Source organism: Mauremys reevesii, linkage group 4, assembly GCF_016161935.1.
Source record: "Mauremys reevesii isolate NIE-2019 linkage group 4, ASM1616193v1, whole genome shotgun sequence".
Taxonomy (NCBI): domain Eukaryota; kingdom Metazoa; phylum Chordata; order Testudines; family Geoemydidae; genus Mauremys; species Mauremys reevesii.
Genome location: NC_052626.1, coordinates 139,902,779 through 139,928,720, shown reverse-complemented (window position 1 = coordinate 139,928,720; position 25,942 = coordinate 139,902,779). Strand labels below are relative to the sequence as shown.

Below are 25,942 nucleotides of genomic sequence, written 5' to 3'. Positions count from 1 at the left end.
TTCCAGGAATTATCTCCTGGTGGCACAGACTCTAAGTTCTGCGTTAGCTCTCTGGTACTTCAGGGTCAATAAAGTTAATGCTGGCCTTCGGCTTCACCTGTTTCACTGAGACTGCTCTTGGCTGCAACTTTAAATAGTTCCATATCTGATCCCTCCTCTCCTTTTAGAGAGGGGACTCTGGTTACACGGGGATCTAGAGCAGTAAAATTTGTGTTAAGCTGTTGTGCAGCTTCACTCAGCCGCCCGCACTCCCTCACTGCAGTGGGTTACTCGGGGCGCCAACAGCTTGTAGCAAAGATGCCACAAGTGAAAGTTGCAGGTAGGTCTTAAAAAAAGCCAATGAGGTGAGCAGCCAGAGAGGGCTCTTTGTAAACTGCAGTGTCTCTCTTGATGTGCCCATTATGTCTGGTGATGCAGATGGCAGCAGCCAAAGCTTAAAGGGGGGCTCTTGCTTTTTTGTTTGGGGATAAAGAGGCAGCTCCATGCTATATTGTAGATGGCACAGACACAAGGTGAAATCCTGGCCCCACTGAAGTCAAGGGGAGTTTTGCGGTTGATTTTAATGGAGCCAGGATTTCACATAGAAGATGTACAGGATGATAGGCCAAATAAGGGAGACGCATGGCTGCAAATAAATGCACTGAATTAAATGGCCAGATGAGTGGATTCCACCACGCAGAAGACAAAGCAAGTGGACAGGTCCCCAGAACTAGCACCTGCTGAGCATGTAGAGTGGTGCTAAAGCAAACTGGGCTCAGTCCTAACACTCAGCTTGCAACTGTGACTGATGCCAGCACCCCAGCTGAAGCCAAATGTCTGGATGTATCATGAATGTATCTGAAGAGAGAGAGGGTGGGCAAAAAGAATTGGGGCTACTGGAGATTCCCTGTTGCTCTGTCTGGCAAGTAGAGAAGCAACGTGCTCCTGCAGATTTGGACACTGAGTGAAGCTGTGGTGCTCTACTCATATTAAACTAGCAAGAAATGATTTGTGGCTTGGGGAGAACGTGGAGCAGAAACGTGAAGAGTTTGCAGCAAGGGTAAGGAGCTGACTTGGTAGCTCAGGTCTGAAAATCCTTCCTGCTCCTCCATCGCTCATCAAGCCTCCAGCATTTATCAGACCAGCCTTAGTACCAAGTGCTACACTGAGTCTGCCTGCATCACAGGTATAGCGAGGTGTGTAAGGCTGTTGGATTCTAAGGCTGTGCTAGGTTAATGGCTCAGCGTACTGTAGGGTGACCAGATAGCAAGTGTGAAAAATCAGGATGGGGGTGAGGGGTAATAGGCACTTATATAAGAAAAAGCCCTGAATATTGGGATTGTCCCTGTAATGCTAATATTGATGGGAGGGAGAAGCATCTGGGGACTTGTCAGAGCTGATCAGCTCGGTTTGTTTTTTATTTTACCTCCAACAGCAGAAGAGAAACATGAATATTACTGGCCCTTCCTTGTGTGGCTGCTGGGGTATGAACCAGACAAATTATCACTGGAAATAGCCAATAGACAAATGACCATGGCAATATGTTAACAGTCCAAGAAGTAGCCATTTCTCAGCAGTACATGCCAGGAACCAGCCTGGACCACAAGTAGAATTGGTTTCCACATGTTTTGACTGTCTGGCTGTTTACTATCACTAAAGCTGCTATTTGTTATTAAACGTTTCCTTAACAGCTGGTGTTTTGTAAAGTTCCAACTTGACCCTTAACTCCTTGAGCCTGCAGCTGAGGCAGGACTAGAGGGAGAAAAACGTTGGTTTTCTCCCAAATCTAACAAGCACCTCACTTCTCTGCTGTGTGACTCATGTAGCCTAGCATTCTCTGGCCACCTCCTGCTCTCACTGCAGTCAATCCACAGACTTGACTGGGACCAAGAGCAGAGCCTTAGTCTCCTTTATCCAGGTCAGGGGGCCACAATGTGCAGCCCCTTGCACCTTCCCCTTCTACTGTGGACATGGTGAGGACAAACTGATCATCTCCAAATGCTGGGAAACCCACACACCCAGTGTCCCCATCTGCCAGCAAGATATGAGCAGAGTACTGGTTCAGAAGTTGCATTTACTCTGATAACGAGAATGCAAATAGCTACGCCAACTCTGTGCATCCCTCCGGCTCACGGCAACTTACCACTGCCTGGCTCTTGTGTCACATAGATCTGGAGCTGCTTATATAGCAAAACCTGAACTGCTGAGAAATGGACACAACTCCTGAATTTGCAGTAAAAAAACCAGGAATACTTGTGGCACCTTAAAGACTAACAAATTTATTTAAGCATGAGCTTTCGTGAGCTACAGCTCACTTCTTCGGATGCATCCGAAGAAGTGAGCTGTAGCTCACGAAAGCTCATGCTTAAATAAATTTGTTAGTCTTTAAGGTGCCACAAGTACTCCTGTTTTTTTTTTTTTGCGGATACAGACTAACACGGCTGCTACTCTGAAACCTGCTGTTGGATGCAGAGTTGAGCATGAGTCTCTTTGCCCCAGGATCCTGCAGCTGCTGGGAACAAGGTTGCCTCAGCAGTCGTCTCTCAAGGGTGGAACCTTGGAGCTGAAATTCAAATGCCTGGGATAAAATGCTGCTGCCTCCCTGAGGCCATGTCCGAGTAGGAGCTGTGGGTTCAGAGCAGGAACTCCCCCAATTCAGTTGTTTCTGTCATGCAGATGGGGCCCAGTCCTGGCACCTCATCAGCTGCTCGTTGTGCTTCCAGGAAGTGGTGTTGCATGTGCATATCCCCAGCATAGGCCATCCTCCAGCCTTCTGCTCATCACAGCTCACATCCCTCCTGCCATACATCACGTTCGTGGGCTGCTCAGCTCACGTTCGTGGGCTGCCCAGGCTCACTGTTGGGTGGTTAGGTCCAGGGAGCATTCGCTTTCTGGAGCTGTTGCAAAGTGTCTGTGGCCTGCAGAGAGCCATGCAGGAGGCCAGGCACTGCTTCAACCCCCCAGAAGTGGCTGAGTCCTTGCTAGTGCCTTGCAGCTTTACGTGGCATGTCAGTTGTGCATAGTTTTGCTGGCCTCCTGAACAGGCCCCTTTCCCTTCCAGCAATCTCTGGAGCTGCACCTGGAGGGGTACAGGAGCTCATTGGTTTTGGCTCCCAGGTGGCTGTTTTTGCCAGCTCCATTGTTGCTATAACATCTGGTAGCTTAAGGAAACCCTTCTCTAGATGTAAGCAGAGGAATGGTTCTGCTATCGTGGGGAACTTTCCTGATCTTTGTGGTTGCCAATTTTGGCTGGACCTATTCCTGGACAGGGCGAGCCACCAAGCAACTGCCCAGGGGCGCCATGGACAAGCAGTGATGCACAGATACTTCCCCCGATGTTCTGCTGCGCCCTGCCCCAGGGGGCTGTGAATGAGGGAGCGAGGAGCAACCCCAAGCTCTTACACAGCCCAGGAGGGGAAAGTGATCTGGATGCAGGGAGCCGTGATGCCAGTCCTCGCTTCCCTCTCCCATCCCTCATTTGTGGAAGGCCCTGAATGGCACAGAGTAGGGCCACCACCAAATCCATGTCCATGGCGCTGAGCACAGGCACCAGCTCTCCCCGTTCAGGCTGGATCATCTTTAGCAAATGCTGGGTCCCACCTGCTAGACAAGGTCCCTGGAGCAGCAGCAGGGAAATTCCTGCTCTCCCAGCTCTACCCCCAGGTTCAAGTGAATATAAAAATAGCCACAGCAGGTCAGACCAATGGCCCATGTAGCCCAGTGTCCTGTCTCTGACAGTGGCTGGTGCCAGAGGCTATGAACAGAACAGAGCAACTATCACATGCTCCATCCCCTGTCATCCAGTTCCAGCTTCTGGCAGTCCAAGGCTTAAGGACACCCAGAGCATGAGGCTGAGTCCCTGACCATCTCAGCTAATAGCCCTTGATCACCCTAGCCTCCATGAACTCATCCAGTTCTGTTTTGCACCCAGTTGTACTTTTGGATTTCACAACAGCCCCTGGCAATGAGTTCCACAGGCTGACTGTGCGTTGTGTGAAGAAGTAATTCCTTCTTGTTGTTTTAAACCTACTGACTAATAATGTAATGGGGTGACCCCTGGTTCATGAGTTATATGAAGAGGTAAATAACACTTCCCTAGTCATATAGTCCCTTGTCATGTTCCATAGACCACTTGGGGAGCAGCTCTACGTCCATCTTCATCCTCATCACTGCCTCCATCCTACCTTGGATGCTGTGTGTAAGTGACAGGCGGAGAGCAGCACTCAGCTGGGAGGTCAGGGAGGGGCTTGTGCTAACTCTCACTCCCCTCCTGTGTGTTCTCCCACATGCCTGCCCCTTCTGGGTCCACCCCCACTCAGTTCCCTGCCCATGGACTTGTTCCCCCCTCAGCCCCAGCCTTCCCCTTGGCTCTGGATCTGCCCCAAGCAAGCATTGCCTATGGAGTTGGATGAAGTCAGGACTAGGGTGACCAGATAGCAAATGTAAAAAATTGGGACAGGAGGTGGGGGTAATAGGTGCCTATATAAGAAAAAGCCCCCAAAATTGGGCCTATCCCTATAAAATCGGGACCTCTGGTCACCCTAGTCAGGACAAGTCTCCCACCCCACTTAGCCCATGACAGGCCCTGAGAGATTAGCATCAAGACAATCGCTGTTCCCTTGCTCCCCTGTACTGGGTGGCTGGGGGACATGCAGTCCTGCTGGGAGATGGGACCAAAGCTGAGTTTGGCTCTGCCAGGTGGGTATGGGGGTTGGAGCACCTCATCCTGCTGGGTGGGAGGAGTCCTGCCTGGTCATGGGTGGCTGGGCGCAGACTGGCCAGGTCACCAGGGCACCTTCTCCCTGCAGAGATGGATGAGGCGATGCGCTCCTTCGCTGAGAAGGTCTTTGCCTCTGAGGTGAAGGATGAGGAGAGCAGGCATGAGATCTCACCTTTCGATGTAGAAGAAATCTGCCCCATCTTGCACCATGAAATGAGGGAGCACATGATCCACCAGGAGACCACAGCCACGGCTGACAAGCGGTGAGAGCTGGGTGGGGGGGCAGTAGGCCTGGGGCACTGTGGGGAGGGACAGGCTGAAAGCTTCCCACCTCTGACACCTGCCCTGGCCCTGCTAGCCCTCAGCTCCAGCCCCTGCCCCGCCTCTGCGTGCCCTTATACCAGGAGAAGAGGATGGAAACTTTAACTATGGCTTGGGAATATCTCAGTGAACCCCCTGGGACAACCTGGGCTGGCCACTGTCTGTCTGGCTTAGAGGTGCCCTGGCCATGGCCATGGAGAGCCTGCTGGACAGCTCATGCTGTTTGTTTCCAGGTGCTTTATCACATTACATGCACAAGCAGCCTCCCTGCCTCCAGCACACACTCCACCATAGATGCTGGTGTCTGGTGGCCCCAGGAGTGTTGTCCTGTGGTAAGAGATGGGTAGTCCCCTGTGAAAGTGTTTGACAGACCTGACTGACTCCAGCCATCCATCCATCCAGCCTGTCTGTCCAGTCGCTCTGTGCTGCAGGCCTCATCGTGCTGCCTGAGCATCGCCCACAGGCTGGTGCGTTCAGCCACTGCTCCCCAGAGACGAGTGCTGGGTTGGGCCTCGAGATGAGGGCCCTGGTCCAGGCTCCACCACAGATGCCCTGTGTGCCCTTGGGCCAGTCTCTTAGCCTTCCCGACCCTGCCGCACAGGGGGCAGAGGGGCAACCCCCCCGCTAGTGACTGTGAGGCATTCAGAGACTGTGGTGACAAGGGCCATGCAAGTGCTCAGACAGCGTCCAGTTACTCCGGACAATAATCTAGGCTTAGTGCCAAATGAAAAGTTGCAACCCCCTGCTATGGCTGGAAACATCATGAAGCTCTGACTTCCCGAGAGCCAAGTCTGTGGGACCAAAGCTTCTGCTGCAGCCTCTGCCTCCCCCGCCTGGGACAGGGGCGGGAACGTGTCCCTCGCCAGCCAGGCTGGCCCATGGCTTGGCCCAGGGTGACAAACAGCATCTGGGATGGCCGAGGCATTGGATTGTACTGGCCTATCTGTGCAGACAGCCCAGGTTTGCGCTGAAACGGGAAAGGACGTGCTGCTAATTGCACTATTTCCCTTTGAATACCTGGGCTTAGCCCTTTGACCCCTAGAGCTGGGCAGGGCCCTGCCATGCCTGCAGGGCACAAAGGTGCTGCCAGTGCCCAGGCTGAGGTGGTCCCCGCCTCCTCCGCAGGAAGAAGCGGATTTCCCTGAAGACAATCGCACTGGCTCTGCCCATTGCTGAAACTTCTGCAACCAAACTATCCACCATTGAGGAGTTCATCGCTGCCTCGCCGCTGTACCAGGCTGTGCCCGACTTCCAGCGTGTGCAGATCACAGGGGACTATGCCTCAGGGGTAAGCTCCAGCATGCCTCGCTCCCTCCCACGTCTCAGTGCCATTTCCTCTCCTGATCTCCCCCGCCACGCCCTCTTCTGCACGCCTCTCTCCTGGCTGCTTGCCTCGATCCCTGCTATCACCCGGGAGCGGGGAATGTGCACATGAGTACCCCTTGTTTAAATGCATAGGAGAGGCCACTTCTCCTAGCTCGGTCTGGGCAGATGGCAGCACCCTGTTAATTCCCTAGTGATCCCAAAGGTGCAAGCCAATGTATGTGGCAGAGAAACTCATGGGCTCTTCTCTGTGGGATGGCTGGGAAGGCACAGGGCCCTTGTGGCCCCTCAAGAAGAGATGCTGGAGGGTGGCAGATGGAGCAGTTGCTGAGACCCCTTAGTACCTCCAGCCAGTCACCAGGCCAGGGCAGAAATGCAAGGCTGTGACTGTGCATTCGCTGAGCTCTGTCGCCGTGTGAATTGCATGCACACCCCTGGTTCAGTGACTGCCTGTGGAGAATCACAAAGAGGCCCCCACCATGCGCAGGTGCAGCCCCGCCCTCCTGGATCAGCTTGGGGCCAAGCAGCAAAGGCAGGGGCCATTACAGGATGGGGGGGGGGGTTACAGGTTCTTCTGGCAAGACGCTCCCCAGTGCACTGGGATGGCCGCTCCAGCATCACTCCCTAGCCATGGTCCCAGCCAGCCACTGCAGCTGCTGGGTGGTAATCCCCTGCTCCTGTCGATCGCCAGCGACCTGGACTGACCTCCCGGGGCTGCCCACACAACACTTGTCTTCTGCAGTAAATTAGATGTGCTGGGTCAGATGAAATTGAAGCGGGACCAGCTTGGGCTCCTAAAATAGCCCCTGCAGCACCCTAGGCTGCAGCTTCAGAGTGAGATGTCAGACAGCAGCTGGGAGTTGCGCCCCAGGACAGTGCCTCTAATGGCTTGTCCTGGCCTCTGGGGCTTTCCTTCTACCTCAGCAAGGACCTTTCCCATTGGCCCTGGCCACTGAGCTGCACACAATGCTGTCAGCCAGGCTGAAAGGGCAGGGCTTGGAGAATGGCTGCCAGGCTGCCTGCTTGGGCCAGGCATGTGGGGGCGGGCTCCGGGGGAACCCAGGCCTTGCCTTGATTCAGCTGTTCTCCAGCATGTGCCCAGCAAGCATGTCTGTCTGTGCGTCCCAGCAGGGCCAGGAGCTCCCAGAGGCCCCCACATGCTGCATACACCAATGTCCTCAACAAAGAACTCTTGCAGGTCACAATTGAGGATTTTGAAGTTGTCTGCAGAGGCCTCTACCGGGCTTTGTGCATCCGGGAGAAATACATGCAGAAATCGTTTCAGAGGTTCCCCAAGACCCCGTCCCAGTATCTGCGCAACATAGAAGGCGAGGTTTGGCAAGCCGATGATGGGCGCGGCCCAGGTACCTAGCAGCCATGACTTCCAGGGTAACTCACAACCAGCACAAACAGGAAGCCTTTGAAGAACAGCTGGGGAGCCCAGGGCTGTGCAGGCGAGGGGGTGTCCCCGGTAGCGGTGCCGGGGGTGCTGAACCTGCATCTATCTGGAGGAAATGACTCCTGTTATTGAGGCTACAGGAATGCAGCCTCACCCCAGCTAGCTTGGAACCAGTCTCCAGCAGAGACTGACCCCATGATGTGGGGGGAGTGGAGCCCCTCTGAATGCCCTAACTCTCTGCCACGCTCCCAGTGGGGTGAGAAGGTCCCCTGCTGCCTTGTGAACCATCTTCCGCTGGCGCTCACACCGGAGCATGACTGGCCCTGTCTCGCCTGGTGTGATTCCTCCCCGGATGCTGTGAGGCTGAGGAAGGGATCTGTCCCCTGCTGAGTGCAGCAAGCTTGGCCACAGCAGCTAGGAAGGCACTATGTGAAAACAGATCTCTTGTGGCTGCCGGGTCCCCCACATACGCTTGTTCGTTTCCACGCCCCAGATCCCTCCAGGGCTGTCAGAGCTCCACCAGCCATTTGTGTCTCTGGGCAAGCGATGCTCTTGCTCAGGCCTTGCGGGCCTGGAGAGACTCAGCAGCCAGAGAGCTGGGATGCCGGCTCCACCACCAGAGAGGCAAGGAGCAGCCCAGGCACTGGGGCAGGGAAGGGTCCCCAGAAGATCCCATTGGCGGCAGCAGCCTGTGTCTGTCTGGGCCCCATGCTGGGCAGCCATTGGCCTGGCTTGGGTTCCAGGGTGGGCTACCTGTGTTCATGAGCAGGCCGGTGCTGACTCTTCCCTCAGCCCTGGAGTACAGCCCTGTGGCAGAGGCTGCCCTGCCAGGCCCATTGCTCACCTGCACTCTGCCTTCGGGACAGTGTTCACCCCCCCGGTGAAGGACGGCGAGGACCCTTTCCGGTCGGACAATCTGCCCGAGGACCTGGGCTACTGCGTCTGCATGCAGGGCGGGGTGGTCTACGTCTACGCCGACGCAGCGGCTGCCAGACGATGGAAGCCCAAGGACCTGCCCTACCCCAACCTCGAGGATTTCCTCGATGACATGAACTTCCTCCTCGCCCTGATTGCACAGGGACCCATGTAAGTGCCCAGCCAGGCCCCCGCCCTGCCACACAGAGGGATGTCAGGGCGCCCCAGTCCAGCTGTGCTCCAGCCCTCAGGCAGGACACCAGCTCCCACTTCATTCAGAGGGGCTGGCCAGGCCCCCAGCAATACCTGCCAGGCCCCTGGTGCCCAGAGGAGCCCAGCCCTGCTGCAGGCCTCCATGGCTGGGCCCCCTCTGGGACTGAAACCTGGCCTGGAGGAGTTTGTCAGGATGCTGTCACTGCCCCAGCCGCTGGCGCTATAGGATTCAGGTCATTACAGCAGGAATTTCATGACATATGTGAGCCGTGCCCTTGTTCGCACCACCTGTAGCATCCCCAGGTCCCATGCGCTCAGCTGGGCCGGAATGCGCCTGGGTTCTGACCCTTTGTCTCTGTCAGGAAAACCTACGCTCATCGGCGCCTGAAGTTCCTCTCCTCCAAGTTCAGCGTGCACGAGATGCTGAATGAGATGGAGGAGCTGAAGGAGCTGAAGAACAACCCTCATCGGGATTTTTACAACTGCAGGAAGGTGAGGGCCTGGGACAGACGCACAGACATGGCTGGCCTGTCAGATGGGCTGAGCCAGGGGCATGCAGGCTCTGCCTTGACTCCTTCCGCCATAGGGCAGGTGGTGCAGGCGCTGGTGCTGCTCAGGCAGCTTTCCCCATCCCGCACCTCTCTATGGGGCAGCACAAGCTATTGTGACCCCTGAGCAGACCCTGGGTCACCCCCGGAGGCGTGAGTGTGCAGAGAGGTGGCTGGGGTGCAGGCACAGGGCGTACCCCCTGCTAGCCCCTAGGAGTCACCATCGCTTACTGGGATCCAGGCTGATGTGCTCCCTGATGCCAGGGCAGACTTGCCGTGGCTGCAGTCAGTGTAAGCAGCATTTCGTTCTATGGGCCTGGCTGCCCTGCCTCCTAACCACCTGGGCCTTAGCTAGACTGATGGCTCCCCTCTGCCTGGCAGGTGGACACCCACATTCATGCTGCAGCCTGCATGAACCAGAAGCACCTGCTGCGCTTCATCAAGAAGTCGTACCGTGTGGACGCGGAGAGGGTCGTGTATGACGCCAAGGGCAAGAAACTCACCTTGAAGCAGCTCTTCCAGCAGCTCAACATGCACCCCTATGACCTGACGGTGGATTCTCTGGATGTTCACGCTGTGAGTCCGTTGGCCTCTGCTGTAACATGTCCCATGCCTACCCACCCACAGGGCCATGTCCCCAGATGCCCCATGGGCACCCTCACCTACTTCTTCTAGGGGCACTGCATCACATGCCTTCTGTCACCCAGGACCCCTCCCCAGGCACATACTGCACCAGCTCTGTCCCATGGCAGTGTGGCCAATGTTCTTCTCTAGAATTGGGGTGAAGCCTCTCCTCTCCAGCGAGGCCTTAGTCCATCGCACTCCGCCCCTTTAGGTCCATGAAGCATTATCCGCCCTCGGTTCTGACCCTGATTTGCACCCCAGGGGCGCCAGACCTTCCAGCGCTTTGACAAGTTTAACGACAAGTACAACCCGGTGGGAGCCAGTGAGCTGCGTGACCTCTACCTGAAGACAGAAAACACCATCGATGGCGAGTACTTTGCCACAATCATCAAGGTGAGCGGGGGGGCGGGGGGGGAGAGACAAGGGGCACCCAACGCAGCAGGAAGGAGCCTGCATGCCCACAGTATGCCGAGTTCCAGCCATGTGAGTGGGGCACACGTGACCACCTGCACCCTTACGTCTGCAGGAAGTCGGCTCTGACTTGGAGGATGCCAAGTACCAGCACGCGGAACCCCGCCTGTCCATCTATGGGCGCTCGCCAGAGGAGTGGCCCAAGCTGGCCAGCTGGTTCAACAGGCACAGGGTCTACTCCCCCAACATGAAATGGATGATCCAAGTGCCCAGGATTTAGTACGTGCCATGGGGTGAGATTCCGGGTGTCGGGGCAAGGCTGGCGGGAGCAGGAGCATCCTGACTTACTGACGTGGCAGCTGTGGGGCATCTGTAGCGGGGCCGCGGGGGCAGGTGTTCTGTCCATGCAGGGAGCTGTGCGGCTCTCCTGCTGGAGGCTAACCCTGGTCTCTGTCCCCAGCGACGTGTTCAGGGCCAAGAACTTCCTCCCCCACTTTGGGAAGATGCTGGAGAATATTTTTGTGCCTGTGTTTGAAGCGACAATCAGTCCTCAGGCCAACAAGGAGCTGAGCGTATTCCTGCGACACGTGAGTGCTGCACAGAGAGGCCTGGGCCTGACGAAGCGCTGACAGGAGGGGTGGTGCCTCTGGGGCTCAGACCCCACCACTATCTGCCATACTGTTAGCACCGAGCCCTCCCCCGCAGGTCGGGGAAGTCAGCCTTCCACCCTCCCTGCTCTGGCCCCAACCAGAGAAATGGGTTGGGGTTGGGAAGTGCCAGGAGAGGGAGGCCTGTGAGACGAGCGAGCAAGCTCCTTTCTGAGTTACCTGGTGCTGGGCCATTAAGAGGGGCCCAGGCTAGTGGGTGGAGCCCGGCACTCCTCCTGCGCGGCATGTGCCAGGCTCTGCCTGGGGTTCTGGGCAGGGTGTCAAGGGATGTGCTGGGAGAGCTGGGCCCCCTCCTGCACTGCATGTGCTGTGGTGCTTGGGGTGAGGGGGGTGTCAGGCACTCAGTGCCGTGTGTCCTGGGTCGGGGAGCTGGGTGTCCGAGGTTGCTTAGCCCATGGGGAGAGAGGTGACGTCTGGCTTTGCTCACAGACACCCCCTCAATTGGGAGAGCCCTAGGAGCCAGGGGAGGGCGGTGGGGCTGACCCACTCCTGTCTGCTCGTGCCAGCAGATCACCGGCTTCGATAGCGTGGATGACGAGTCCAAGCACAGTGGGCACATGTTTTCCACCAAGAGCCCCAAGCCGGACAAGTGGAGCCATGAGAAGAACCCGTCCTACACCTACTACCTGTACTACATGTACGCCAACATCACGGTGCTCAACAACCTCCGCAGGTGGGTCACCGCACGGGGGATGTGTGCTGCTGGTGCCCTCTGGTGGGGACCTGGTTCATGGGCTGTGACCGGGTCCTAGTGGGGGCCATCTGTGGTCACTCAGTTAGGGCGAGCTGCAAAGAATGGGGCAGACAATCCCCATAAAGCTGGTGGATATTCCAATACGTAGATTCACCAAGCCAGCATAAACCAGCTTCTTTATTACCTTAACGGTTACACAGAAGTCCAAACAACCCAGTTCCCTTAAAGCAGGGATTCTCAAACTGGGGGTCGGGATCCCTCAGGGGGTCGCGAGGTTATTACGTGGGGGGTTGCGAGCTGTCAGCCTCCACCCCAAACCCTGCTTTGCCTCCAGCATTTATAATAGTGTTAAATATATTAAAAAGTGGTTTTAATTTATAAGGGGGGAAATCGCACTCTGAGGCTTGCTATGTGAAAGGGGTCACCAGTACAAAAGTTTGAGAACCACTGCCTTAAAGTAATCCAGTCTCTCAGGCCTCCATCTGGGTACCCATGTCAAATATGATGAAAATGTCTGTAAATCTTATTTCATCATATAAAATAAGACACATCACCTCCCAGGTTATTGAATATTCCAGATCCTACCCAAATACATGCTACAGACAATCCTTAATAACTAAACTAAACTAAACGTTATTCAAAAACAGAAGCGAGAGAGTGGGTTAAAAGATCAATATACATACAGACATGAGTTCAATTCACTGATGTTCAGATTAATCGCATAGATGGTGAACTTTGTAGTTGCAAAGAGTTCTTTCAGAAATAGTTCATAGGTTATAGTCCAATATCCAAAGATCATAGTCAGGGCGTACCAGCATAACTGAGACTTCAGTCTTGCGACTCAAACTTCCCCTGATGAAGCCTAAGCAGATCTGAAATGACAGAATCAGGACCCAAGGATCTTTTATACAATTTCATGTCTTTTGACAAGCTGGAATTCAAAAGGTAATTAGCATGACTTTGAAGGAGGTCCATCACCGGTACTTAGCTATAGAATTAATATAAGGCAATTTGCTTGTTCCTCCATCATTCACAGATTATTTGCTGAAGCAGCAAAGATTATTTGCTATACATTTCAAAGAGAGATGAATACAGAGATATCCCTTGTTTACAATTCATTTAAATGCTAGGATGTTCTTTTGACCTCTGAATTATCAGAATACAGCATAGACAGGGACTGTTGATTACATTGTGGGCCTTACTCATACATATGTAGATACAGAAAAACACAAACATTATCTCCCCACAGTGTCTTTTGAGGGTTATTTGTTTTGCAGGATGTTTAACACTTTCTAGCCATGCATCACATGGGCATTGCGCCCCATATGGAGGGAGGGGATGTTGGCTGTGAGTTGCCTCCAGCAGAAGCACCGAGGGACCTGTGTTCGTGCTGTGCGGGTGGTGCTAGGGCAGATCTGCTGGGGTCTGTGCTTCCAGCGTGGAGATTGGCCAGTGGGGGAGCCCAGAGCCAGGCATTTCTGAAGCTTCCTTGATAGCAGGGAGACATGAGCAATTGTGGCAAATACCCGGGGTCAGCTGAGACTGTCTCCTTGCATCCAGTCTGAATGCACTAGGGAGAATAAAGGGCAAACACTGAGGCCTGGGGCTGGGCTGGGCTCTGGGGGTCCTGTCCCTGGGAGGGGGTCCAACTAGGCTCTGGGGGTCCCTCCCTGGGCTTCCAGCTCAGCTTCAGCTCCCACCCAGCACTGCCCTCCCACTCCCTGCATTAGCCCCATGTTTAGGTGCTGGAACTAGGGGTGCTGCTGCAGCCCCTGGCTTGGAGAGGTTTCCATCGTACACAGGGGTTACTGCATTGCTGTCTGTACACAGGGAACGCGGAATGAACACCTTCCTGTTCCGACCCCACTGCGGGGAAGCCGGGGCCATCACCCACCTGCTCGCAGCCTTCATGACAGCAGATAATATCTCCCATGGCCTGAACCTAAAGAAGGTGAGTGTGGGGGAAAGTCGCTTAATGTTGTTCTCCCCCACCCCCCACTCTTATGAGCTGCATGGCTCCAGCGGTGCAGGGGGATGGTCTGGCCAAGGCCCTATCTTCACAGCCAATGCCAGTGGCTCTTGCTTCACACCCTCCCACTGGGCCTGCAGGGCTGGGGCCCGCACGCAGACATTAAGTGACTTGCCCAGGGCACCCTGGAGGTGTGTGTGGCAGGGCTGGCAATTGAACCTAGGTCTCCTGAGCCCCAGTCTGCTGCCATAGCCCCACCCCGCATGGCTCTGACACACTGAACTGTAATATGCTGCCCCATGTCACTCAAACGCCGCCCCCCGCCTGGAGCACCATGTGTTCCCCTGCTCTGGGCCGAGAAAATGCTGAGGAGGTGGGAATCTGTGCTTGCAGGCTGCACAGACCATGGAGGAACCGATTGGCTTAAGCCAAGGGCGAAGCCCAGATCTACTCCCCGTGGTTTTATAGGACGGTGACTGACCCTCCCCTTCTCAGAAAGCAGCTGTGAGCTCTGCCTCCCGGCTCTCTTTGCCAGGGCACGGGAAGGTTGGGGGGTAGGTAGTGGAGAAGCAGCAGCGTCTGCCACCGCCCTGCGCCCTGAAGACGGCCACGCTCTTCATTTCAGAGCCCTGTGCTGCAGTACCTGTACTTCCTTGCCCAAATCCCCATCGCTATGTCCCCGCTCAGCAACAACAGCCTCTTCCTTGAATACGCCAAAAACCCGCTGCTGGACTTCCACCAGAAAGGCCTGATGGTCTCTCTCTCCACGGACGACCCCATGCAGTTCCACTACACCAAGGTAGGGTTCCAGGGCAGGCCTGGGCATGGAAATACCACCCAGGGTCCTTCCGTTGCACTGCGGTATGGGCACATGGGAGCTATTTGTACAGCACCCAGCACAATGGGGCCCGGCTCTGAGAGGGCCCTAGGCACTGCCGTAACAGTCATGGGAATGGCTGCTGCGCCCCCATAGGCACAGAGCGGCGCCACAGGTGCTGGGAGGAGTCTGTCTGCAGGGCCGGCTGTTGGTGCAGCACCGTGCACGCTCCTCTCCCCCGATATGATTCTTGTGTCGCTCTAGGAGCCCCTGATGGAGGAATACGCCATTGCGGCCCAAGTCTTCAAACTCAGCACCTGTGACATGTGTGAGATTGCCAGGAACAGTGTCCTGCAGTGCGGTCTGTCCCATGAGGTACGTCTGTCTGCCTGCCACATCTCCCTGGGGGAGGGGCCATCTGCTCAGCAGTTCGCCAGTGGTCTGGCAGTGAGGATGCCCCTTCCTGCAGCTGTCTCCATGTGTGCATCAGAGTGGGTGGGGGAGCTGGAGGGATGGCTCTGCCTGCTTGGAGAGAGACACCTCAGACCTGGCGCTAAAGGGAATTTGAGACACAGAAGCAGCTCCTCTGGGAGGCTGCAGAGGCCTGCCAGCGCTAACCTGTGCACAGCATGGGCAGCCGGGCTCCTGCAGAGGGAGGCTGTCCGAGGGAGATGAGGGCATAGATCCATGCAGCGCCTTTCATTCTGCTCCCTTGTCTCTGCCAGGAGAAGACCAAGTTCCTGGGGGAGAATTACCGCGAGGAGGGGCCCCATGGCAACAACATCTGGAAGACAAATGTAGCTCAGATCCGCATGGCCTATCGCTATGAAACCTGGTGCTACGAACTCAACCTCATTGCAGAGGGGCTGAAAACCACGGAGTAGATCCCCAAACCTGCCTGGACCCCGATGCCTCCTCCACTTTGTCAGGGCCTGGGGCAGCCCAGAGCCCCACCCATGACTGCACTTTGCTTTTTTGTGGCGGCAGCCCTGGGAGATCATGTCCTTTGTGGTGTTACTAGCCCTGGGTGTTAAAAAATCACTAGTCAGGCCCTGAAAATCATGAGATTTTTAACAAATAATAAAGTTGGGTTCTTTTTCTTTGCTGTGTGGTTTCTGGGTCACTCGGTGTCATGTTTTCAGGCATTTCTCTGTAGCCAAGAGGGCTGGAAATGTACTTTTTGCAAGCAAAAGGTGAGAATCTCTCTTAATCACAGGACTCCAGGAGCTTGAGCTTTAAGAAAAAAATCAGATACTGTGAGTGGCGATTAAATCACGAAGTGGCAACACAAATTCTGACTGTTCAGATATTCACAAATCAGAAGCAAATGACTCAGCTCCAGCCTTCTACAAGTCCTGTATCGATGCTGTATGCGGAGTAACTCCCAGCCCTGTGACAGGCTGTACTGCACCAGCCCGCATTGCGTGGATAAGTCTATTCTGAGGGAATCAGCCCTGCAAAGCTTCAAGCCGCCTGGCCTCTTGGCAAGTGCTGACAGTGAGGGGGCACCGGTCAAGGACCACATCAAAGCTATACCAGCTCTGTCCCTTGGAGCCCATGTAAGCAATAGCCCAGAAGGCAATGGCAGCCCTGCATGGATGGGAATCAGGGAAGGCATCCACTCTCTCACACACACACGGGCATGTGCTGGAGGTGTCTGGGTGGGGGATTGGCTGAACTGTGTTGCCCTGAGCCAGTGACAGGAAGAAATGTGCTCTCATTGGACTGAAAGACAAATTGAGTAGCCAGTGAATCCCAGGTGGTAGCCAATAACTGGCCTATCTCCCGCTGGTCCATTTTTGTTCAGAAACTGTTACTCAGCACCCTACGTGCAAAATGATTAAATGATTTCCTTGCCTTTGTAAGCCTCAGCCCTAGTTGTTAACAGATAGCCTAATATCCCAACTATGAGCCGTCCCCACCAGCAGTTTAACAGCTGCTGTTTTCCCTCTCAGCTGTCATCAGTACACAAATGCCCTTTCTCTGTTAGTCTCATCTAGCTAGCTAATCTTACTTTGATCATGACATCACCGTGACTTATGGCTGCGTTGAGTGGGGACAAGAAATACAATTAAAAGGTAAACTGCAGCCAGAATCTTATCAGTGCTGGTTGTTGCTTTGCTTCAGCCCCTACTATTCTATTGCAGTAGCACCTAGGAGCCCTGTTCATGGACCAGTCCCCCACTGTGCTAGGTGCTGTGCAAACACAGAACGTAAAGATGGTCATGCCTGGAAATAAATCCTTCACTAGGTTGCTGAAGGCTGAAATTGCTCTGTTCATATCAGTGGTATGTAACGAAGGCTAGAACATAATCAAGCACATATCCCATCATCATTACTATTTGTAGACCCATAGCATGCAAAGGCTCCCCTTGTGATGGGCACTGCACAGCCAGAGTATGTCAGTTTGTCAGTTTGACCATGTGCTTGATTGTGTGTTTGAAAAGTGTGAATTGGGAGTGCTTTGTTCCAGGTGGGCCTTGAGTGGGCCTGACTGTTATAAAAAGTCAGTCAGCAGCGAACCAGCTGAGCAACGAACAGTGGAGGCTAACAGAGGGAGTTTGCCTGGGGAGAGCCCACTGAGGCTTTCATCTTGCGGGCTTCTGTGAGTTGCTGCAACAGCTGAGGAAGCTCTTAGAAGGAAGAATTTATGGAAGGTGAGCGTTCAGCTGTTGTAACCTGCTCAGGTTGTGCCATGTTTGTCTTTCTTCCACAGGACAGAAGCGACTTTGTGTGTACAAAGTGCAAGCTGGTCTCCATATTGGAAGAGAAGGTTCGAGGTCTGGAGCAACAAGTATCGACCCTGCGTTGCATAAGAGAAAATGAAGATTTCCTGGACAGACGTCAGGATATGCTTCTACGGGCACAAAGTTCTGAAGAATCGGAGCAGGCTGCGCAGAGGGGACAGAGGGACGGTGAAGAAATTTGGCAGCATGTGACCTCCAGAAGAAGAAAGAGGACCGTCCATGTACCAGCAACGGAGACACAGGTGAGCAACCGTTTTCATGTTCTCTCCACAGGTACTAATGCGGAGAGTGGACTAGATGATACATCTGAGGGAAGGGAGCAGAAGGAGACTCCACTGACTGGAAGGCATGAGATGCACTGTCCTAGGGATGGGGGTTCCACGACCACCGCTCCCAAGAGAAGGAGGCAGGTGGTGGTGGTCGGGGACTCCCTCCTCAGGGGGGACTGAGTCATCTATCTGCTGCCTGACCGAGAAAACCGAGAAGTCTGCTGCTTGCCAGGAGCTAGGATTCACGATGTGATGGCGAGACTGCCGAGACTCATCAAGCCCTCAGATCGCTACCCCTTCCTGCTTCTCCACGTGGGCACCAATGATACTGCCAAGAATGACCTTAAGCAGATCACTGCAGACTACGTGGCTCTGGGAAGAAGGATAAAGGAGTTTGAGGTGCAAGTGGTGATCTCGTCCATCCTTCCTGTGCAGGGAAAAGACCTGGGTAGAGATCGTCAAATTGTGGAAGTCAATGAATGGCTACGCAAGTGGTGCCGGAGAGAAGGCTTTGGATTCTTCGACCATGGGATGGTGTTCCAAGAAGGAGGAGTGCTAGGCAGAGACAGGCTCCACCTAATGAAGAGAGGGAAGAGCATCTTCGTAAGCAGGCTGGCTAACCTAGTGAGGAGGGCTTTAAACTAGGTTCACTGGGGAAAGGAGACCAAAGCCCTGAGGTAAGTGGGGAAATGGGATACTGGGAGGAAGCACGAGCAGGAAAGTGCAAGAGGGGAGGGCTCCTGAACTGATGGACATTGGGCAGGATCCCCTGGGAGAATAACATGAGGGGGAAAGGAGTCCAGGAGAGCTGGCTGTACTTTAAAGAATCCTTATTGAGGTTGCAGGAAAAAAACATCCCGATGTGCAGGAAGAATAGTAAATATGGCAGGAGACCAGCTTGGCTTAACAGTGAAATCCTTGCTGATCTTAAATACAAAAAAGAAGCTTACAAGAAGTGGAAGATTGGACAAATGACCAGGGAGGAGTATAAAAATATTGCTCAGGCATGCAGGAGTGAAATCAGGAAGGCCAAATCACACTTGGAATTGCAGCTAGCAAGAGATGTTAAGAGTAACAAGAAGCGTTTCTTCAGGTATGTTAGCAACAAGAAGAAAGTTAAGGAAAGTGTGGGCCCCTTACTGAATGAGGGAGGCAACCTAGTGACAGAGGATGTGGAAAAAGCTCATGTACTCAATGCTTTTTTTGCCTCTGTCTTCAAGAACAAGGTCAGCTCCCAGACTGCTGCACTGGGCAGCACAGTATGGGGAGGAGGTGACCAGCCCTCTGTGGAGAAAGAATTGGTTTTGGACTATTTAGAAAAACTGGATGATCACAAGTCCATGGGGCTGGATGCCCTGCATCTGAGGGTACTAAAGGAGTTGGCGGATGTGATTGCAGAGCCATTGGCCATTATCTTTGAAAACTCATGGTGATTGGGGGAGGTCCCGGATGACTGGAAAAAGGCTAATGTAGTGCCCATCTTTAAAAAAGGGAAGAAGGAGGATCCAGGGAACTACAGGCCAGTCAGCCTCACCTCAGTCCCTGGAAAAATCATGGAGCAGGTCCTCAAGAAATCAATTCTGAAGCACTTAGAGGAGAGCAAAGTGATCAGGAACAGTCAGCATGGATTCACCAAGGGCAAGTCATGCCTGACTAACCTAATTGCCTTCTATGAGGAGATAACTGGTTCTGTGGATGAGGGGAAAGTAGTGGGTGTGTTATTCCTTGACTTTAGCAAAGCTTTTGATACGGTCTCCCACAATATTCTTGCCGGCAAGTTAAAGAAGTATGGGCTGGATGAATGGACTATAAGGTGGATAGAAAGCTGGCTAGATTGTCGGGCTCAACGGGTAGTGATCAATGGCTCCATGTCTAGTTGGCAGCCGGAGTGCCCCAAGGGTCGGTCCTGGGGCTGGTTTTGTTCAATATCTTCATTAGTGATCTGGAGGATGGCGTGCACTGCACTCTCAGCAAGTTTGCAGATGACACTAAACTGGGAGGAGTGGTAGATACGCTGGAGGGTAGGGATAGGATACAGAGGGACCTAGACAAATTAGAGGATTGGGCCAAAAGAAACCTGATGAGGTTCAACAAGGACAAGTGCAGAGTCCTGCATTTAGGATGGAAGAATCCCATGCACTGCTAAAGACTAGGGACTGAGTGGTTGGGCAGCAGTTCTGCAGAAAAGAACCTAGGGGTTACAGTGGACGAGAAGTTGGATATGAGTCGACAGTGTGCCCTTGTTGCCAAGAAGGCTAACGGCATTTTGGGCTGTATAAGTAGGGGCATTGCCAGCAGATTGAGGGATGTGATCAGTCCCCTGTATTCGACATTGATGAGGCCTCATCTGGAGTACTGTGTCCAGTTTTGGGCCCCACACTACAAAAAGGATGTGGAAAAATTGGAAAGAGTCCAGCAGAGGGCAACAAAAATGATTAGGGGGCTGGAGCACATGACTTATGAGGAGATGCTGAGGAAACTGGGATTGTTTAGTCTGCAGAAGAGAAGAATGAGGCGGGATTTGATAGCTGCTTTCCGCTACCTGAAAGGGGGTTCCAAAGAGGATGGATCTAGATGTTCTCAGTGGTACCGGATGACAGAACAAGGAGTAATGGTCTCAAGTTGCAGTGGGGAAGGTTTAGGTTGGATATTAGGAAAAACTTTTTCACTAGGAGGGTAGTGAAGCACTGGAATGGGTTACCTAGGGAGGTGGTGGAATCTCCTTCCTTAGAGCTTTTCAAGGTCAGGCTTGACAAAGCCCTGGCTGGGATGATTTAGTTGGGAATTGGTCCTGCTTTGAGCAGGGGGTTGGACTAGATACCTCCTGAGGTCCCTTCCAACCCTGATATTCTATGAGTCTATGTTTCTTCACTTCTGGTCCTAAACTGTGCAGCATTGCAGGGTTGCTTAGACATGGCAGCTTTTTTTCTATGATGGGGAAGTGACTCATGTATGAATAGTTTGGAAAGTGCCTTGAGAGCCTCATAGATGAAAACTTGCTTTGTAAGTGGAAGTTATTCTTAGTAATGATTTACTGTCCTATGAGAGTCAAAGCCTACGATTAAATATTTGTGCCATTAATAATTCTCTGATTCTATGATTCTCTGCTTCTACTGTACAACTATCCTGTCCTTTGGAATGAATGCCTAAATGTTGCCATCTAGTGGCTTTTCACTGAAATTACACTGCTGTAGCAAACACAACAGCCCTGCATTTACTTGCAAGGGCAGGGGCCCAAAAACCACAAACTTAAAACATCTGCAAGTATCAAGCACCCACAAGTAAATGCCACAGCTCCTGCCTCTGAACCCCACAGAACACTGCCGGCACGCCTGGAGTAGTCCTGGGCCCCGTCTTCAGGACTTAGTTTGTTGTTCTGGACTGGGGGGTGGAATGTGATTTTCCCGCCAGAGAAATAAATCGAGAGTGTATGGATAGTGTCAGAAGCTGTTAGATGGCAGTAGGGTATTTAATTATATCATACACTAGTCTGTATTGTGTTATACTGTGTAGCTGCGCTGGCTCCCAGGGCTGTCAGCAACCCCCACCTTCCCTTCTGTCTCACAGAGGGAGTCCCAGCCAGTCCTTCCTAATGGGATTTCCTATTAGGCTTTTGGGGCCTGAGGCAGGATCATCCCAGTCACTGGCTCTTCAGCTGCTGAATTCTGATACCTCGGCGTGAACCAATGCGAGTCAGTGTGAAGAGGCTTTGGGAGGGCTGTGTGGTTGCTGGGGGAGGCCGCACAACACAGATAGGCACACGCCTGCTGAGCTCATCTTTGGCACCTACAGCCCATAGCACTGACACAGCACCGTGCAGTATGCAGCAGGAGCTGGGCCTGCCTAGCACCTGAGCCTGCATGAACAGATGGCAAGGCGTGACGGGTGTATCTCGCTCCGGGTGGGAGTAATGAGGTCACAGGCAGGGTGCGTCACAATGAGCTTTGCCTGAAGTTCCAGCCTTTCCCAATCCTTGCTCTACCCTCGGCAATGGCCAGATTGTCCCCAAGGTGCCAGGCGCCAAGACTCCAGAGGGTGGCACCGCTTCCTGCATGCCCAAGAGAGTGACGGAGCTGGAAAGTGGCAGGCAGTCTGGGGTAGTCAGGAGCTGTTATGTAAACTAGGGCCAGGGGAAGCTGTATGTATTTTGCCACCCCAAGCATGGCAGTCAGGCGGCTTTCGGCAGGGGAACCCGCGGGAGGTCCGCTGGTAACGCGGATTTGGCGGCATGCCTGCGGGAGGTCCCATTGTCCCACGCCTTCGGCGTACCCGCCACCGAATTGCCACCAAAACCCTGGGACCGGCGGACCTCCTGCAGGCATGCCACCGAAGGCAGCCTGACTGCCGCCCTCGCGGCGACTGGCAGGCTGCCCCCCACAGCTTGCCACCCCAGGCACGCGCTTGGAGCACTGGCGCCTGGAGCTGCCCCTGACTAGGGCTCCAGAGGCACGTGGGGCCACACGTTTTGGGCCTGGATGTTGAGGGCCCCATAGCATTGGTGTGTTCAGGGGTCAGGAAACTCAGGCTGGGGTGCAGCCCTGTGGGATGAGGGCCCCATTTCCAAAGGCCTGTTAGCCCTGGCTGCTCTGCCAGGTCTCTGCTCAGGCAGGAGCCCTGGACAGGATTTGTCAGGAGTGTCCCCCACTCCCCGGCTGGCAAATGGGATCCCGCCATAGAGCTTGGGTGAGTAGTTACCAGCCAATGGGTGTGTGGAAACTGCTTGCACCCATAGATTCATCAACTCTAGGACTGGAAGGGACCTCGAGAGGTCATCGAGTCCAGCCCCCTGCCCTCATGGCAGGACCAAATACTGTCTAGACCATCCCTGATAGACTTTTATCTAACCTACTCTTAAATATCTCCAGAGATGGAGATTCCACAACCTCCCTAGGCAGTTTATTCCAATGTTTAACCACCCTGACAGTTAGGAACTTTTTCCTAATGTCCAACCTAAACCTCCCTTGCTGCAGTTTAAGCGCATTGCTTCTTGTTCTATCCTTAGAGGCTAAGATGAACAAGTTTTTTCCCACCTCCTTATGACACCCTTTTAGATACCTGAAAACTGCTATCATGTCCCCTCTCAGTCTTCTCTTCTCCAAACTAAACAAACCCAATTCTTTCAGCCTTCCTTCATAGGTCATGTTCTCTAGACCTTTAATCATTCTTGTTGCTCTTCTCTGGACCCTCTCCAATTTCTCCACATCTTTCTTGAAATGCAGTGCCCAGAACTGGACACAATACTCCAGCTGAGGCCTAACCAGCGCAGATTAGAGCGGAAGAATGACACCTCGTGTCTTGCTCACAACACACCTGTTAATGCATCCCAGAATCACGTTTGCTTTTTTTGCAACAGCATCACACTGTTGACTCATATTTAGCTTGTGGTCCACTATAACCCCTAGATCCCTTTCTGCCGTACTCCTTCCTAGACAGTCTCTTCCCATTCTGAATGTGTGAAACTGATTGTTCCTTCCTAAGTGGAACACTTTGCATTTGTCTTTATTAAACTTCATCCTGTTTACCTCTTCGGATGCAAGTGTTTACCTCAGACCATTTCTCCAATTTGTCCAGATCATTTTGAATTTTGACCCTATCCTCCAAAGCAGTTGCAATCCCTCCCAGTTTGGTATCATCTTCAAACTTAATAAGCATACTTTCTATGGCAACATCTAAGTCGTTGATGAAGATATTGAACAGAGCCAGTCCAAAACAGACCCCTGCGGAACCCCACTTGTTATATCTTTCCAGCAGGATTGGGAACCATTAATAACTACTCCCTGAGTACGGTTATCCAGCCAGTTATGCACCCACCTTATAGTAGCCCCATCTAAGTTGTATTTGCCTAGTTTTTCGATAAGAATATCATGCGAGACCTTATCAAATGCCTTACTAAAGTCTAGGTATACCACATCCACCGCTTCTCCCTTATCCATAAGACTCATTATCCTATCAAAGAAAGCTATCAGATTGGTTTGACATGATTTGTTCTTTACAAATCCATGCTGGCTATTCCCTGTCATCTTACCACCTTCCAAGTGTTTGCAGATGATTTCCTTAATTACTTGCTCCATTATCTTCCCTGGCACGGAAGTTAAACTAACTGGTCTGTAGTTTCCTGGGTTGTTTTTATTTCCCTTTTTGTAGATGGGCACTATGTTTGCTCTTTTCCAGCCTTCTGGAATCTCTCCTGTCTCCCATGATTTTCCAAAGATAAGAGCTAGAGGCTCAGATACCTCCTCTGTTAGCTCCTTGAGTATTCTAGGATGCATTTCATCAGGCCCTGGTGACTTGCAGGCATCTAACTTTTCTAAGAGATTTTTAACCTGTTCTTTTTTTATTTTCTCTTCTAAACCTACCCCCTTCCCACTAGCATTCACTATGTTAGGCATTCCTTCAGACTTCTAGGTGAAGACTGAAACAAAGAAGTCATTAAGCATCTCTGCCATTTCCAAGTTTCCTGTTACTGTTTCTCCCTCATCACTGAGCAGTGGGCCTACCCTGTCCTTGGTCTTCCTCTTGCTTCTAACGTATTGAGAAAAAGTCTTCTTGTTTCCCTTTATTCCCGTAGCTAGTTTGAGCTCATTTTGTGCCTTTGCCTTTCTAATCTTGCCCCGCATTCCTGTACTGTTTGCCTATATTCATCCTTTGTAATTTGTCCTAGTTTCCATTTTTTATATGACTCCTTTTTATTTTTTAAATTATGCAAGATCTCATGGTTAAGCCAAGGTGGTCTTTTGCCACATTTTCTATCTTTCCTACCCAGAGGAATAGCTTGCTTTTGGGCCCTTAATAGTGTCCCTTTGAAAAACTGCCAACTCTCCTCAGTTGTTTTCCCCCTCAGTCTTGATTCCCATGGGACCTTACCTATCAGCTCTCTGAGCTTACCAAAATCCGCCTTCCTGAAATCCATTGTCTCTATTTTGCTGTACTCCCTTCCACCCTTCCTTAGAATTGATTCACTATTGCCTGTGACTGGTCACCTAACTCACATGGCACTGGTCAGGTCGTGCTCCCCCACTGCAGCCCTGAACCCCAGTGAAGGTGTCACTTCCCCCTGTTTTGGGGATGAATTTTCATTTGTGTGGAAATCCCTGAGTTGGGCAGGGTGCCCACCCCAAGGACACACTAGCACTGCGGCGGGGACTTATGCCATAGGGAACGTGGCAGCACCATGACTCAGAGACCCTCCCCGGATCGGTGTCGGCATAGGAGGGGGTGCGCCTGGGGCAGGACAGGTGGGGTCTCCCGGGGGGGCAGGATGGGGAGTGAGGGGGGGTCACATCGGAGGTGGGGGTCTGTCTCCCTGTGGGACAGGTCGGGCCATGCCTCAGGCTGACAGACCCCCGATCTGCCCCCCAGTGGCGGGTCAAGGCAGCAGGTGCCCAAGAACAAGGGGGAGGAATAGCTCAGTGGTTTGAGCATCAGCCTGCTAAACCGAGGGTTATGAGTTCAATTCTTGAGGGGGCCACTTAGGGATCTGGGGAAAAATTGGTCCTGCTAGTGAAGGCAGGGGGCTGGACTTGATGACCTTTCAAGGTCCCTTCCAGTTCTAGGAGATTGGTATATCTCCTATTATTATTATTATTAACCCACGAGCCACGCAGTGCGTATCCCTTTAAAAGGCGGAGCTTTGGGCGGGGCCAGGTGTCTGAGTGACGGTTGCGTTGCCCAATAGGACGTTGTCCAAATGTATGAAGCTAGAGACGCCCGCGGGCCTCGCTGAGCGGGACCGGACCGGGGGTTCTGCGGGGTGCGGCGGAGCCGGTGAGAGCCCGGCCTGGGCGGCCTCTGTTGCGGGGACCGGGGCCCTTGCGATGGGCGCTGCGCGGACCCGGGGGGGGTCCCCGTGGCGCTGGGCGGACCGGGCGGACCCAGGGCGGGCCGGGGGGGTCCCGTGGCGCCGGGCGCTGCGCGGACCCAGGGTGGGCCGGGGTGGGGGGACCCCGGGCGCTGGGCGGACACAGGAACCTCTCTTGCCTGACAACCTAAATAAACTAGACACAAACCAGCAGCATCTCAGTCCCCCGTACCCTGGGCGGTGGCGGCGCTGGCCCTGGGGCCCAGGTCTCCTGCGTGACAGCCCCGGCCCTGCCCACTGGACCATGCTGTCTAATCCCGCTTCATCCCCCAAGTATGTGTGGCTCCCGCCCCGGGCAGCAGAGCTGCCTGTGGGAGGGAAGCTGCCTCCCCGTCCCATTGAGTTGTAATTACAGGGCTGCTTACGCGGTGGGCTGGGGGTGGAACCAGGCTAAAGAAATCCTCCTCCCTCGCTCTGGGGGTGAGTCACCCCTGGCTCCTGTCCCTCTCCGCGGCAGAGCGCTGCCC

The 25,942-nt window shown here is 53.5% G+C and overlaps 2 protein-coding genes across 6 annotated transcripts in view; both read left to right on the top strand.

Annotated features, from left to right (window-relative positions):
* The first annotated feature begins 202 nt into the window (after positions 1-202).
* AMPD1 (adenosine monophosphate deaminase 1) lies at positions 203-15,655 on the top strand. 2 transcript variants are annotated; one of them, XM_039533143.1, is made up of 15 exons: positions 203-319; positions 4,788-4,962; positions 6,146-6,308; positions 7,542-7,707; positions 8,609-8,828; positions 9,233-9,362; positions 9,800-9,994; positions 10,304-10,435; positions 10,569-10,732; positions 10,914-11,040; positions 11,631-11,794; positions 13,646-13,766; positions 14,410-14,583; positions 14,866-14,976; positions 15,327-15,655. In XM_039533143.1, exons 1-15 carry the CDS (start codon positions 298-300, stop codon positions 15,483-15,485), a joined length of 2,223 nt encoding a protein of 740 aa, XP_039389077.1. In that variant the 5' UTR covers positions 203-297; the 3' UTR covers positions 15,486-15,655. The 2 variants fall into 2 exon arrangements, with proteins under 2 accessions (XP_039389077.1, XP_039389078.1); XM_039533144.1 differs by lacking the exon at positions 4,788-4,962 and having other exon boundaries at positions 235-319.
* A 9,658-nt stretch (positions 15,656-25,313) lies between these two features.
* DENND2C (DENN domain containing 2C) overlaps positions 25,314-25,942 on the top strand; it is a 50,613-nt gene continuing 49,984 nt past the window's right edge. For 3 of the 4 annotated variants that reach the window (XR_005598305.1, XM_039538145.1, XM_039538149.1), the window contains exon 1: positions 25,314-25,381. The gene's annotated coding sequence lies outside the window, so the exon portion shown is untranslated. The remainder of the gene's footprint in view (positions 25,382-25,942) is intronic. The other variant, XM_039538147.1, reaches the window with a different exon arrangement.

What these genes read in the sequence shown, in the direction of transcription:
- AMPD1 (XM_039533143.1), top strand. Translation starts at nt 298, where the DNA reads ATGCCACAAGTGAAAGTTGCAG. An exon ending in ATTTTTACAACTGCAGGAAG is followed by an intron (nt 9,363 to 9,799) that starts GTGAGGGCCTGG and finishes TCTGCCTGGCAG; the next exon opens with GTGGACACCCACATTCATGC. An exon ending in TGCAGTTCCACTACACCAAG is followed by an intron (nt 14,584 to 14,865) that starts GTAGGGTTCCAG and finishes GTGTCGCTCTAG; the next exon opens with GAGCCCCTGATGGAGGAATA.